Below are 13,028 nucleotides of genomic sequence, written 5' to 3' on the forward strand. Positions count from 1 at the left end.
ATTTGTTTTTGTCTTCAATTTCTTTCATCAAAGTATTGTAGTTTTCATTGTACAGATCTTTCACCTCTTCAGTTAAATCTATTCTTAAGTATTTTATTGCTGGTGATGCTATTGTGAATGTGATACTTTTATTTATTTTTTGGATATTTTGTCATTACTGTACAGAAAACACCACTGATTTCTGTATTTTTGTTTTATATCCTGAAAATTTACTGAATTTGTTGATTAATTCTGATAGATTGTTGGTTGAGTCTAGGGTTTTCTATATATGAGATCATATCATCCACAAATAATGACAATTTCAGTGCTTTCTTTCTGATTTGGATATCTTTTATTTCTTTTTCTTGGCTAATTGCTTTAGCTAGGCCTTCCAGTACTATGTTGAAGTAGTACTTCAGAGTGCTGAGAGTGGGCACCCTTGCCTTGCTTTTATCTTACAGGAAAACTTCCAATTTTTCACCATTGAATTCGCTGTGGGTTTGTTGTATATGGCCTTTATTATGTTGACATGTGTTCCTTCTATACTGAATTTGTTGAGGGTTTTTAATCATGAAAGTATGACTACAACCTCCATCTCAAATGTCTCTGGGACAATTTGGGAGACCAAAAAAAAAAAAACAAAACTAAGAGACCCCTGTCAATAAAGAATGTTATTATATTTTCTGTTCTGTTAAACGTATTTAGTATGACATCATGTGCATTGATATGATACTGGGATAGAAGGATAAGAAATATACGTCTTTATAATGCTAAAGTTGTCCTTTCCTCCTTTGTTCCTCAAAGGCAGCCCTGGAAGCATTAGATGAACTGGACCTGTTTGGTGTGAAAGGTGGGCCTCAGTCAGTTATCCATGTCCTAGCTGATGAAGTACAACACTGCCAGGTAAGAGGATAATGGACCATATTATAGAAAAATATATTTTTACTCAGACTCAAATTTAGCATGAGCCTTAGAATAAGGAGAACTGAATGAGAATACATAATATGATTTATTATCATGTGCCAAAAATGTCTTATTAGGCATCCTATAGAGATAAACCTGATGTGGCATGAACTATAGCAGAGATCATAGTCCTGTTCTCTCACCCAACATTATAAAGGGATCCCATCACAGTGTATGAAATTATCCTCTATTGTATCTCCGTTTCTAAATATACCAAGAGAACAAGAGGTGATAGATTTTGAGTGTTCTTCTTGATATTGGTTCTGAATTTCTCTTGTCCCCATTGGCATTAGGGTTATATGTTTGGAAATTAGATTGTTTACATGGTAAATGCATATCTTCAGTTTTGTTTAAGATTACTTCATATATTGAAAGATAAAGGTTCTTGTCATTGACAGTATGGCTTTTCCCATCTTCTTCAAACCCTGATTGGACCCCCATGGTGTTCTAGTGAATATAATCTTACTTTCTAATTTTAAAAATGCAAAATTTTCAAATGAGAAGATAAATTTGGGGGATATAGGAGCTAAGCTCTCTATATCCTGCTTCCCAGTAGCTATATTTATGCTTAAATAGTTGTTAATGGAGCAGCAGGATTATGGGTAGAAAAATGATGCTTAGAATATTCTTTATCCATTGGCAGCTACTTAAAAATCAAGATTAGGAAACACTGAGAGAATGATTAAGACAAGGAATGATTTATAGAAGTAGCTAGTCTTCTAAGCTCTCACTATTGAATCATTTTTAGATTTTCATTAAAATTATTTTCTTCAACATAAATCTTTTTAAATTAAAGCTATTAGTTTTATAATCCCAGGCCACTTACTAATGCACTACATTTGACTTCCTTTCTTTCCTTTCTTTCAGTCTATCCTTAATTCAATACTCCCCCGGGCTTCAACATCTAAAGAAGTTGATGCTAGTTTACTTTCAGTTATTTCCTTCCCAGCCTTTGCAGTAGAGGATAACCAGTTGGTGGAGCTCACAAAACAGGAAATCATCACCAAGCTTCAAGTATGTCCATATGTGCCTTTCTTTTCTTTAAGGCTCTAATTTTAAGGCAAAATTAGTATCTTTGTGGGCCTTGAATGTGGCCTGTGTCAGTGATTTAACCAAGCAATCAGAGTTAACATCACCAGTAATAAGTAATAGTAATATCATGTATATGCTGTGATACAATGCACTGAGAAGTGCCTAGCACCTCTGTGATGTCCTTCCCAAGAATGCAGTACCTCCAGTCAAATTCAGGGACATGCTACAAAATAACTGGCAGATGCTCTTCAAAAACGCTGAGATGATGAAAAACAAGGAAAGACTGAAGAATGGTCACAGATTAGAAGAGACTAAGGAAACATGACAGCTAAATGCAGTGGGACCCTAAACTGGATACTGGAACAGAAAAAAAGCCTTAATGAAAAGTCTGGTGAAATCCAAATAAGTTATGTACTTTGGTTAGTAGTGTTGTACCAAGGTTAGTTTTTTAGTCTTGGTGAATGTCCTATGGGCTTCCCAGATGACTCAGTGGGAAAGAATATGCCTGCCAATGCAGGAGATGCAGGTTTAATTCCTGGGTCAGGAAGATCCCCTGGAGAAGCAAATGGCAACCCACTCCAGTATTCTTGCCTGGGAAATCCCATGGACAGAGGAGCCTGTTGGGCCACAAAAGAGTGGGACATGACTTGGTGACTAAACAACAGAAACAACAAAATGTTCTGTGGTTATATAAGATATTAACATTAGGGGACCATGGTTGAAGGAAATATGGGGACTCTGTACTGTTTTTGGAACTCTTCTGTAAGTCTCAAATGATCTCAAAAATTTTTAAATGTGTTTCCTTTAAAAACAAAAAAAAACTGTGGTCTTGTAAGAACTGTGTGAGCAGAACCACATAGGTTCGTAATTGGGCTGTCATAGACTTATCCGATGGTAGAAAGCCATGGAGAAGATAAAATAAGAACTTTGCTTTGGGGAAGAGCCTATAACTTAGCCCTCACTTGAAATCACATTGCTGAAATTGGTTTCTGTTGCTGGACTGATATCAGAGTTTTTTAAAATTATTTTTTAGGTATAATTTCTATGTGGTTGAAAGGTTGGCACATGTAGCTGTTGTAGAGGATGCATTTCTGATTAATATATTGCTGTACCAATGTACATGCTTCTTACTTGTTTCCTCTGCATTTCCAGGGTCGTTATGGTTGTTGTCGCTTTCTACGAGATGGATATAAAACTCCTAAAGAGGTAGGTTTGTTTTCCCCAAAATGAGTCCAAGATAGAATGGTCACTACTAACTGCAGCTTCATTCAGAGAAAATATGTATCTCATCAATATTACTTCAAATAATTACTAAACAGGGTAACAATGACTGATGCTTGCTGCCTTTTTGGGAATTAGTTGCCAGGTTTTCTCTGTGAGCTGTTCCATATTAAATAAAATAGAGGAAAGTGTACATCCTTCCACCTCTTGAAGTTGTTTAGTTTCAGGAGAGAGCTACTGATGGATGCTTAAATCACTGGATGAAAATTTTAGCAGAAACAGAATATTTACATAGTCTCAAAGTATTCCTCCTGAAATAGTCAATAATTACAAAGGAAAACTCTTTTTGTCAGTAGATCCTTTTGGATCCCTTCTACCTTTTGCAGTTGATTAATTCTAAATAGTACTTGATCTTGAAAAGTTAACTTTCTTTTGTTCCACTTGTCAAAACTTTTCCTTGGAAATATCAATGAAGAAAATTAAGTATTATTAAAAAGAGAATGAGTGATTGTTAATTACTTTCATTGGCAATGTAGCTCAGGTCAGCTGGTTGAGAGCCATTATAAGTTTTTTTAATTACTGAGCTCAAACTCTTCTGGTTTACTTCCTCTCTTCCATGTTATACTTTAGGCCTTTTGACTTCTGCCCCCACTAATCAATTAAAATTGTACTCTGAAACATCATCATAATCTCCTGAGTAACCAATCTAGTAGCATTTTCTCAGTCCTTATTCTCTTTTTTAGATGAATTTAATTTTATTCAAATCATAATCCAAATTACAATGGATGATAGATAGTTTTATATAGTTTTATGGACTATAACTAGATTTTACTGATTTCACTATAGACACTGAAAAAAACACAATAAAAATAGGTTTGATGTTACCTACCACAACATTTTCTTGAAATTATTTTCCTATTTTAATTTCCCCAACTCAATGCCACCCTAATTTTTCTCCTCTTTCTGTTCTCCTTCACCAAACTGAGGATTTAGCGAGTTTCTGTTCTTGGGCTGCTTATTCATTGTATATAGGTACTACAGCTATAACTTGTGTTTCATGAGTCACATCTTCAAGGATGATTCCCAACTTGCTGTCCTTCTAAACATTTTTATTTGTATGTTCTGCTACTAACTCAAAGTTAACAAGTACAAAACCAGACTCAAGGTTGTTACAAATTCGTCTCACTTCCTCATATTTCTGCCTGTAGTATCATTTTTATCCTAGTTCTACTAGTTAGAACCATATGACAAAGTGTTAGTCGCTCAGTCATGTCCAACTCTTTGTGACCCCATGAACTGTTGGAAGCCACGCTCTTCTGTCCATGGAATTCTCCAAGCAAGAATACTGGATTGGGTAGCCATTTCCTTTTCCAGGAGATCTTCCCAACCTAGGGATTGAAGCCAGGTCTCTTGCATTGCAGACGGACTCTACTGTCTGAGCCACCAGTATTTGCTAAAGGAGGAGAGTGTGTATGTGAGCTGCCTTCTCTGAAACAAACTATTAGTGATGAAAGACTGTGTTGTAATACCTCTGAACTAAAGATATAGTCTGATCTTGGAGTAATAAGACAGACTTTGTTTCTTGTCTTTACTAGGATCCCAATCGTCTGTACTATGAACCAGCTGAGCTGAAGTTATTTGAAAACATTGAGTGTGAATGGCCATTGTTCTGGACATACTTTATCCTTGATGGGGTCTTTAGTGGCAACGCAGAACAGGTAATGCGCTGGGGAAAGGGCTTTTCAGCAGATTGTTATTACGTCTTCCTCTTTCAGTTAATGACTGTGCTGACCTTATGCCCAAATGGAAGTCTTCCTAATAGGGAGGACACACAGTTGTCTTCACAGGGGTCCCTGACCTCCAGGATCCAATGCCTGATGAGCCAAGGTAAAGCTGATGTAATAATACTAGAAATAAAGTATGCAACAAATGTAATGCACTTAAATCATCCCGAAACCACCACATGCCCCTAGGTCTGTGGAAAAATTCTTTTCCACAAAACTGGTCCCTGGTTCCCAAAAGGTTAAGTACCACTTTCCTAGAGACTAGTAGTTGAGGGTACTATGTTAGAGAATAGCACTGAAACATGTACATTACCATATGTAAAACAGATGAACAGTGCAAGTTTGATGCATGAAGCAGGGCACCAAAAACCAGTGCTCTGGGACAACCCAGAGGGACAGAGCAGGAAGGGAGGTGGAAGGGGAGTTCAGGATGGGGGGAACATAAATATCTGTGGCAAATTCACATTGATGTATGGCAAAAACCATCATAATACTGCAAAGTAATTATCCTCCAATTAAATTAAGTAATCGAAAAAAGTAAAATTTTGACTACATTCCTCCCCCAACAAAAAGAGTTAAAAGACCTAGAAAAACACTGCTATATTTTAAAATGGATAACCAAGGTCCTACTGTATAGCACAGGGAAATATGCTCAATGTTATGTGGAAGCCTGGATGGGAGATAGTTTGGGGAAGAATGGGTACATGTATATGTATGGCTGAGTCCTTTCACTGTTCACCTGAAATATCACAATATTGTTAACCAGCTGTATACCCCAATACAAAATAGTGTTTAAAAACAAGAGTTAGAAGACCTAGATATTGCTATCACTCAGACTTGACTTTTAGTAAATATAGAAAGCAAAATAGCAAGCCCTGTCTATTTGCCTTAGTCATCAGAAATACTTGAATTTACCTCCTGACTTTATATGTCTTTTTAAAAAACAAAGCTTGGAAATGATGTTCTGACTTAAGCAAACAAAACAAAACAGCAACCCAGTTATACCCTGTCCTCACCCCCCAAAACACAGTCATCATTGATTTTTTTAGCTACACAAATAAAGTAGTTCAGAAACCATTGTTGGAAAACAGTGAGACTAGACAATTTAATCAAGTAACCTTAATGTCAGGCATTCTGCAGATTGGCTGTGTTCTAAACTTGGATGTAAAAACAACACATTTGGAATTCATTTTACTCAGTTACATAAAATACAGCTTTGTGTAATTTGAATGTTTTGGCCAATAGTAGTCTGCAACTACCAATGTGAGTTTAAATAATAGAGTTACACCAAAGTTTCAGGGGCACAAAGGGTTATTTCTCTAAGCTTTAGTAAATTATAGAGTATATTTTTTTGAGCAAGAAAAACAATAATAGAAATACCTGCCTTATCTTGACCACCCTATTTTGATTCTACCATTTTTTCCAGTCCTTTTCAAATTCTACAAAATAACTTATCAAAAACTGTGCTTGCTCAAAGAAAGATTTATTTGTTAAATGTGCCAACTGAGTATAAACACATTTAGGTTTTTTAAACTCTTGGGAGGAAGAAAAGAGTTGGAAGACCTGGATTCTTTTTTATTCTTTTCTTTTCCCAACGTTGCTACTGACCACTGAGTAGCCTAGGTACTGTCATTGACTTCTTTAGTTTCTCTGTGCAGGCATACCTCAGAGATTCGCAGGTTCAGTTCCAGACCAGCAAAAAGACTGCAAATATGTCAATAAAGCAAGTAATATGAATTTTTTTTTGTTTCCCAGTACTTTTAAAAGTTATGTTTATCCTACATTCTATTAAGTGTATAATAGCATTTTATGGCTAAAAGAAAAAACAATGTATATACCTTAATTAGAAATAGTTTATTGCTAAAAAATAATAAGCATCATCTGAGCCTTCCATAGGTCATAATCTTTTGCTTTTACATGCTTTGAGATACTGTGAGAATCCCAAAACACATGACACACAGACACAAAATGAGCAAATGCTGTTGAAAAAATGGTGCCAGTAGACTTGAGCAATGCAGGGTTACTACAAACCTTCAGTTTGTAAAAACAAACACAACAAAAAAACGCAGTATCTGTGAAGCATAATAAAGTATAATAAAACAAGATATGCCTGTACATATGATGAGAATAATTTTTCTCTCTTCATTGAAGGACTGTATAGCACTAAAATTCTTTGACTTCCACAGATGAAGACGTGATAAGTGCAAGGTACAGTCAGTTTGGCTATAATGAGACACATATGTTACCTAAAAATTACCATGCTCTGCATATTCAAGAAGTAAAAACTGTAGGGTTTGTGGGAAAATGTGGTCTGGGAACAACACTTAAAAAGTTTCTCAGAAATATATACAAAATGATAGGAACCTAATAAAAACAGTACCACAAATAGACATTAGTGGCTTTAAAGCATTCATTCATTCCTCTTTCAAAAATTATATTCTGAGAAAACTATTTTGCAAATAGCATACATTTACATACAATTCTGCTCATCACTATTACATTCATACAAATTAAGTCTGGTGATAATTTAAATGTTCAACAAGAAGGAAATGTTAAGTTAGTGATCATGCATATAAAATATTATGCTACTATTAAAATATTTATTAAATTTAATTTATTATTAAAATTTTGGATTATCTTGTTTCATATTTCAAATTAATTTTTAGTGTTTGGTTTTCTCATAACTGAAAAAGCAGTACCACAGCTTTATACATGTTAAATGCTTAAGAAATACATAAATACCACAAAAATATAGCCCTTGTACTTGAAAAACAGCTGAAGTTTGCTTGTGAGTATGTGCACCTCACAGGGCTTGCATGCTTGCTACTCCATGTGCCAGAGGAAGAGAAGAAAAGAGAGAGAGCGTGAAAGTGAAAGTCACACAGTTGTGTCTGACTCTGTGACCCCATGGACTATACTCCAGGCCAGAATACTGGAGTGGGTAGCTTTTCCCTTCTCCAGGGGATCTTCCCAACCCAGGGATCAAACCCAGGTCTCCTGCATTGCAGGCAGATTCTTTACCAGCTGAGCCACAAGGGAAGCCCAAGAACACTGGAGTTGGTAGCCTATTCCTTTTCCAGGACATCTTCCCAACCCAGGAATCAAACCGGGGTCTCCTGCATTGCAGGCGGATTCTTTACCAACTGAGCCATAGCTCAAGAGATAGTTTAAGAGGGGGAAAAAAAGAATATTAAGCAGAGAAGAAGAATAAAAATAAGCCGAGGTGGGAATAGAGGGGGAAATTAAGTAGAAGGAAAGGCACAGAGCCGTGTAGCCAAAGTGACCATAAGTGCAGCTGGAGAGTTGTAGAAGGAGAGTTACTTAAAATTGGATGGAAAGTTATAACACCACATGTGGATTGTGTCTCACGGTTCTCCTGAGGTGTGTATATGTGTGTGTGTGTTGTGTATTCTTTTTTTTGTGTGTGTGTTGTGTATTCTTACAAGACTCCTTTCAGCTGAGTGCATTCTCAGGTTGAAATTGTGCATAAGCAGATATGAAATTTATGTTATGCTCAAATCGTTCACTAATATATCAAATGCATTGAAACACATTTGTGCTTTCTAAACAACTATTACAGCAGAACTGACTGTATATTTTTTCTACCATAAATTATAGTGGGTTTTTTTACTTTTTATGTATTACTAATCTACAGCAAATTGTTAAGGAAAAAAATGTAAACTTGATCATAATAGAAACTTAATTTAGCAGAGACAAAACAGTTTTAAAAGCAATTACATGTACAGTCAATAAGCTGTACTTAGGTTAGTACAGAGTGGATAAAAGTAGACCCATGGAGGCAGGTTGACTTGGACTCAAATCTGGACTCAACCTTGCACTGGCTGTGTCATCTTCCACAAGCTCATAACTTCCTTGAGCCTTAATTTCCCTGTAAATAGGCTTTAATTACACATAGCTGGTTGGTTATTAAAGTTAAATCCATTGACATATGCAAAACTCCTAGCATAATATCTGACCTCTAATAAGCATTTAGTAAATGCTACTTCCCTTTCTTCTCCCTTTCTCTAGGTGAATATATTCCTTTACAATAGAATCTTCTTTGGCTACAACCCTCTTCTAGCTCCCCAAAGGTAATTCTCTATAAACTTTGTTCTCCTTTTCTTTTATCTACAGGTTCAAGAATACAGAGAGGCTCTTGAAGCAGTCCTCATCAAGGGCAAAAATGGAGTCCCACTTCTGCCAGAGTTGTACAGTGTTCCTCCTGACAAGGTGAGCTGGACAGTGCCCTAATATGGAGCTGGGGGAAGAGAAGCAGTACCTCAAAAGGACTGCCTTGTCTGACTCAAATGAATTTTAATCTTTTGATTTTAATGTTCTAGAGTCTGTCTTTAGGTATAGGACAATAAAAATATTATTTTATTCCTTTGAAAATAAAGTTTTAAAGCAGGCCTGGTTATGGTACCATTGCTGAGTGAGATGAGGGCAAGACCAAACCTTTCAATGGTAGTTTCATGGGTGTATATTTATCCTCAAACTCATCAAGATGCATATGCTAAATACATATGGCCTTTTTATATGTCAGCTATATCTCAATTTTTTAAATAAATTATTCGGAGATTTTTTTTTTAATCAAACTTTAAAGTTGAGAATGGCATGGAGATCAGTAGGCTGAACTAGAGTGAAGTTCTGTGTGAACGCTCAGTATTTGATATTTTCTGCTGTGATATAGTCATCTGTGATTAATAGAGTAGATCAGGCTTGGAAAATGAAGTATGTCTCCATTTTCTCAAAATGCCAGTCGGGATTACCATTGTTCCTTGTCTCCCATTGCAGAACATTAGCTGGGGGAGAGATGCAGTCTTCCATGCTAGTGGGGTTGAATGGACTAAGCTCCTAGAAACATCAGCAGCATCACCTGAGAGCTTGTTATAAATGCAGATTTCAGGCCTTCCCCCACATCTACTCAGTCAGAATCTGCCTTTGGACCAGACCCTCGGGTGGTGCATACAGTTAGAGAAGTACTGTCCTAGACTGCTATCATAGTGCTTGACTTTGTAGTGTATTGCATATGTGACTGTTTTATAGAATATGAATGACAGTCCAGACTCGTGCTTTTTGTTGTCTAGTATCTTAAACCTTCTTTTTCTTTATCTTGTTATCTTTTGTAATTTAGGTTGATGAAGAATATAAAAATCCTCACACTGTGGACCGAGTGCCCATGGGCAAACTGCCCCATATGTGGGGACAGTCTCTATACATTTTAGGAAGCTTGATGGCAGAGGTAAGGGGAAACTTCAAGGCTCTTCTACTTTTCTGCTTCAGTCACCATAACAAACAGATTTGTCAGGAACTCATTTGTGGGTGCAAGTTTCCCTGGTGACTCAGTCATAAGAATCTGCCTGCCAGTGCAGGAGACTGAGGTTCAATTCCTGGGTCAGGAAGGTTCCCTGGAGAAGGAAATGCAACCCACTCCAGTATTCTTGCCTGGGAAAACCCATGGACAGAGGAGCCTGGCAGGCTACAATCCATGGGTTGCAAAAGAGTCAGACACGCCTCAGCGACTAAACAACAACAATATTTGTGAGTAGCCTTTTGTGTTCTGCCTTAATTACAAAATTTCCTCCAGTTCCAGAGTGGGAACATGGCCAATCCTTGGCAAAAATCTTTCTCCCTAAAAAAAAAAAAAAAAATCTTTCCCCCTGGTAACCATGTCCCTCATGCTTGCCCAGGGCTTCCTACCCTGGTACTGTACTTGAAGTTGCTCTGAGACCAGGCTGGAAATGCCCCGTGGTGCCTTGTCTGGTGACTGTGAATGTAATTGTTCTTGGATAGTAATGATTTATCCCTGGTGGCTCAGATGGTAAAGAATCTGCCTGCGATACAAGAGACCCGGATTCAATTCCTGGGTTACAAAGATCCCCTGGAGAAGGGAATGGCTGCCCACTCGAGTATTCTTGCCTGGAGAATTTCATGGACAGAGAAGCCTGGTGGGCTATAGTCCATGGGGTCACAAAAAGACAGACACAACTGCGTGACTAACACTTTCACTTTTTTTCTGTAATGACTTAATGGAGTTAAGTGCTAACTTTTCCAAGCAACATGTTTCATTCTTTAATTGAATAAACTGATGAGAAAATTTTAGGTACCATGACAAGTGTTTATGAGCATCATAGTGTTTTGTTTGTTTGTTGATAAGGGGCCCTTTATAAGTTCTTTACATTAAACTCTGCTGATAAGGTTCTTAACGAAGCACTTAGGAATTTCTTACTTTATGTTCAGCTTATTTGTGACATTTTGAGCCATAAGAAGCTTTCCCTTTCTCAGTCTTCCAGAATTGTTGACAAATCTACTTCCCCATTAAAGGTTATCATATAAGCTATAACCCAGGCATTATAGGATTCACTTCAGTTCAGTCGCCCAGTCGTGTCCAACTCTCTGCAACCCCATGAATCGCAGCACGCCAGGCCTCCCTGTCCATCACCAACTCCCAGAGTTCACTCAGACTCACGTCCATTGAGTCAGTGATGCCATCCAGCCATCTCATCCTCTGTCGTCCCCTTCTCCTCCTGCCCCCAATCCCTCCCAGCATCAGAGTCTTTTCCAATGAGTCAACTCTTCACATGAGGTGGCCAAAGTACTGGAGTTTCAGCTTTAGCATCATTCCTTCCAAAGAAATCCCAGGGTTGATCTCCTTCAGAATGGCCTGGTTGGATCTCCTTGCAGTCCAAGGGACTCTCGAGAGTCTTCTCCAACACCACAGTTCGAAAGCATCAATTCTTCAGTGCTCAGCCTTCTTCACAGTCCAGCCCTCACATCCATACATGACCACAGGAAAAACCATAGCCTTGACTAGATGGACCTTAGTTGGCAAAGTAATGTCTCTGCTTTTGAATATGCTATCTAGGTTGGTCATAACTTTTCTTCCAAGGAGTAAGCATCTTTTAATTTCATGGCTGCAGTCACCATCTGCAGTGATTTTGGAGCCCCCCAAAATAAAGTCTGACACTGTTTCCACTGTTTCCCCATCTATTTCCCATGAAGTGATGGGACCGGATGCCATATCTTTGTTTTCTGAATGTTGAGCTTTAAGCCAACTTTTTCACTCTCCACTTTCACTTTCATCAAGAGGCTTTTTAGTTCCTCTTCACTTTCTGCCATAAGGGTGGTGTCATCTGCATATCTGAGGTTATTGATATTTCTCCCAGCAATCTTGATTCCAGCTGTGTTGCTTCCAGTCCAGCGTTTCTCATGATGTCTCAGCATAGAAGTTAAATAAGCAGGGTGACAATATACAGCCTTGACATCCTCCTTTTCCTATTTGGAACCAGTCTGTTGTTCCATGTCCAGTTCTAACTGTTGCTTCCTGACCTGCATACAGATTTCTCAAGAGGCTGGTCAGGTGGTCTGGTATTCCCATCTCTTTCAGAATCTTCCACAGTTTCTTGTGATCCACACAGTCAAAGGCTTTGGCATAGTCAATAAAGCAGAAATAGATGTTTTTCTGGCACTCTCTTGCTTTTTCCATGATCCAGCGGATGTTGTCAATTTGATCTCTGGTTCCTCTGCCTTTTCTAAAACCAGCTTGAACATCAGGAAGTTCACGGTTCATGTATTGCTGAAGCGTGGCTTGGAGAATTTTGAGCATTACTTTACTAGGATGTGAGATGAGTGCAATTGTGCAGTAGTTTAAGCATTCTTTGGCCTTGCCTTTCTTTGGGATTGGAATGAAAATTGACCTTTTCCAGTCCTGTGGCCACTGCTGAGTTTTCCAAATTTGCTGGCATATTGAGTGCAGCACTTTGACAGCATCATCTTTCAGGATTTGAAATAGCTCAACTGGAATTCCATCACCTCCACTAGCTTTGTTCGTAGTGATGCTTTCTAAGGCCCACTTGACTTTACATCCAGGATGTCTGGCTCTAGATGAGTGATCACACCATCGTGATTATCTGGGTCATGAAGACCTTTTTTGTACAGTTCTTCTGTGTATTCTTGCCACCTCTTCTTATAACCCTATAATCCTAGAGCAGAGATCCTGTACCTCCAAGATCTAATGCTCGATGATCTGAGGTGAAACTGATGTAATAC

At 37.9% G+C, this 13,028-nt stretch overlaps 1 protein-coding gene across 5 annotated transcripts in view; it reads left to right on the plus strand.

Moving 5' to 3' along the window:
- The window catches only part of PHKA1 (phosphorylase kinase regulatory subunit alpha 1), a 179,137-nt gene that overhangs the window by 35,421 nt on the left and 130,688 nt on the right, over window positions 1–13,028 (plus strand). For all 5 annotated transcript variants that reach the window (XM_068963076.1, XM_068963079.1, XM_068963078.1 and 2 more), the window contains exons 7-12: window positions 784–882; window positions 1,810–1,956; window positions 3,127–3,180; window positions 4,791–4,913; window positions 9,114–9,209; window positions 10,114–10,221. In XM_068963076.1, the coding sequence (XP_068819177.1) occupies window positions 784–882; window positions 1,810–1,956; window positions 3,127–3,180; window positions 4,791–4,913; window positions 9,114–9,209; window positions 10,114–10,221 (627 nt within the window). The remainder of the gene's footprint in view (window positions 1–783; window positions 883–1,809; window positions 1,957–3,126; window positions 3,181–4,790; window positions 4,914–9,113; window positions 9,210–10,113; window positions 10,222–13,028) is intronic.

This window comes from Capricornis sumatraensis, chromosome X (assembly GCF_032405125.1).
Source record: "Capricornis sumatraensis isolate serow.1 chromosome X, serow.2, whole genome shotgun sequence".
Lineage (NCBI taxonomy): Eukaryota > Metazoa > Chordata > Mammalia > Artiodactyla > Bovidae > Capricornis > Capricornis sumatraensis.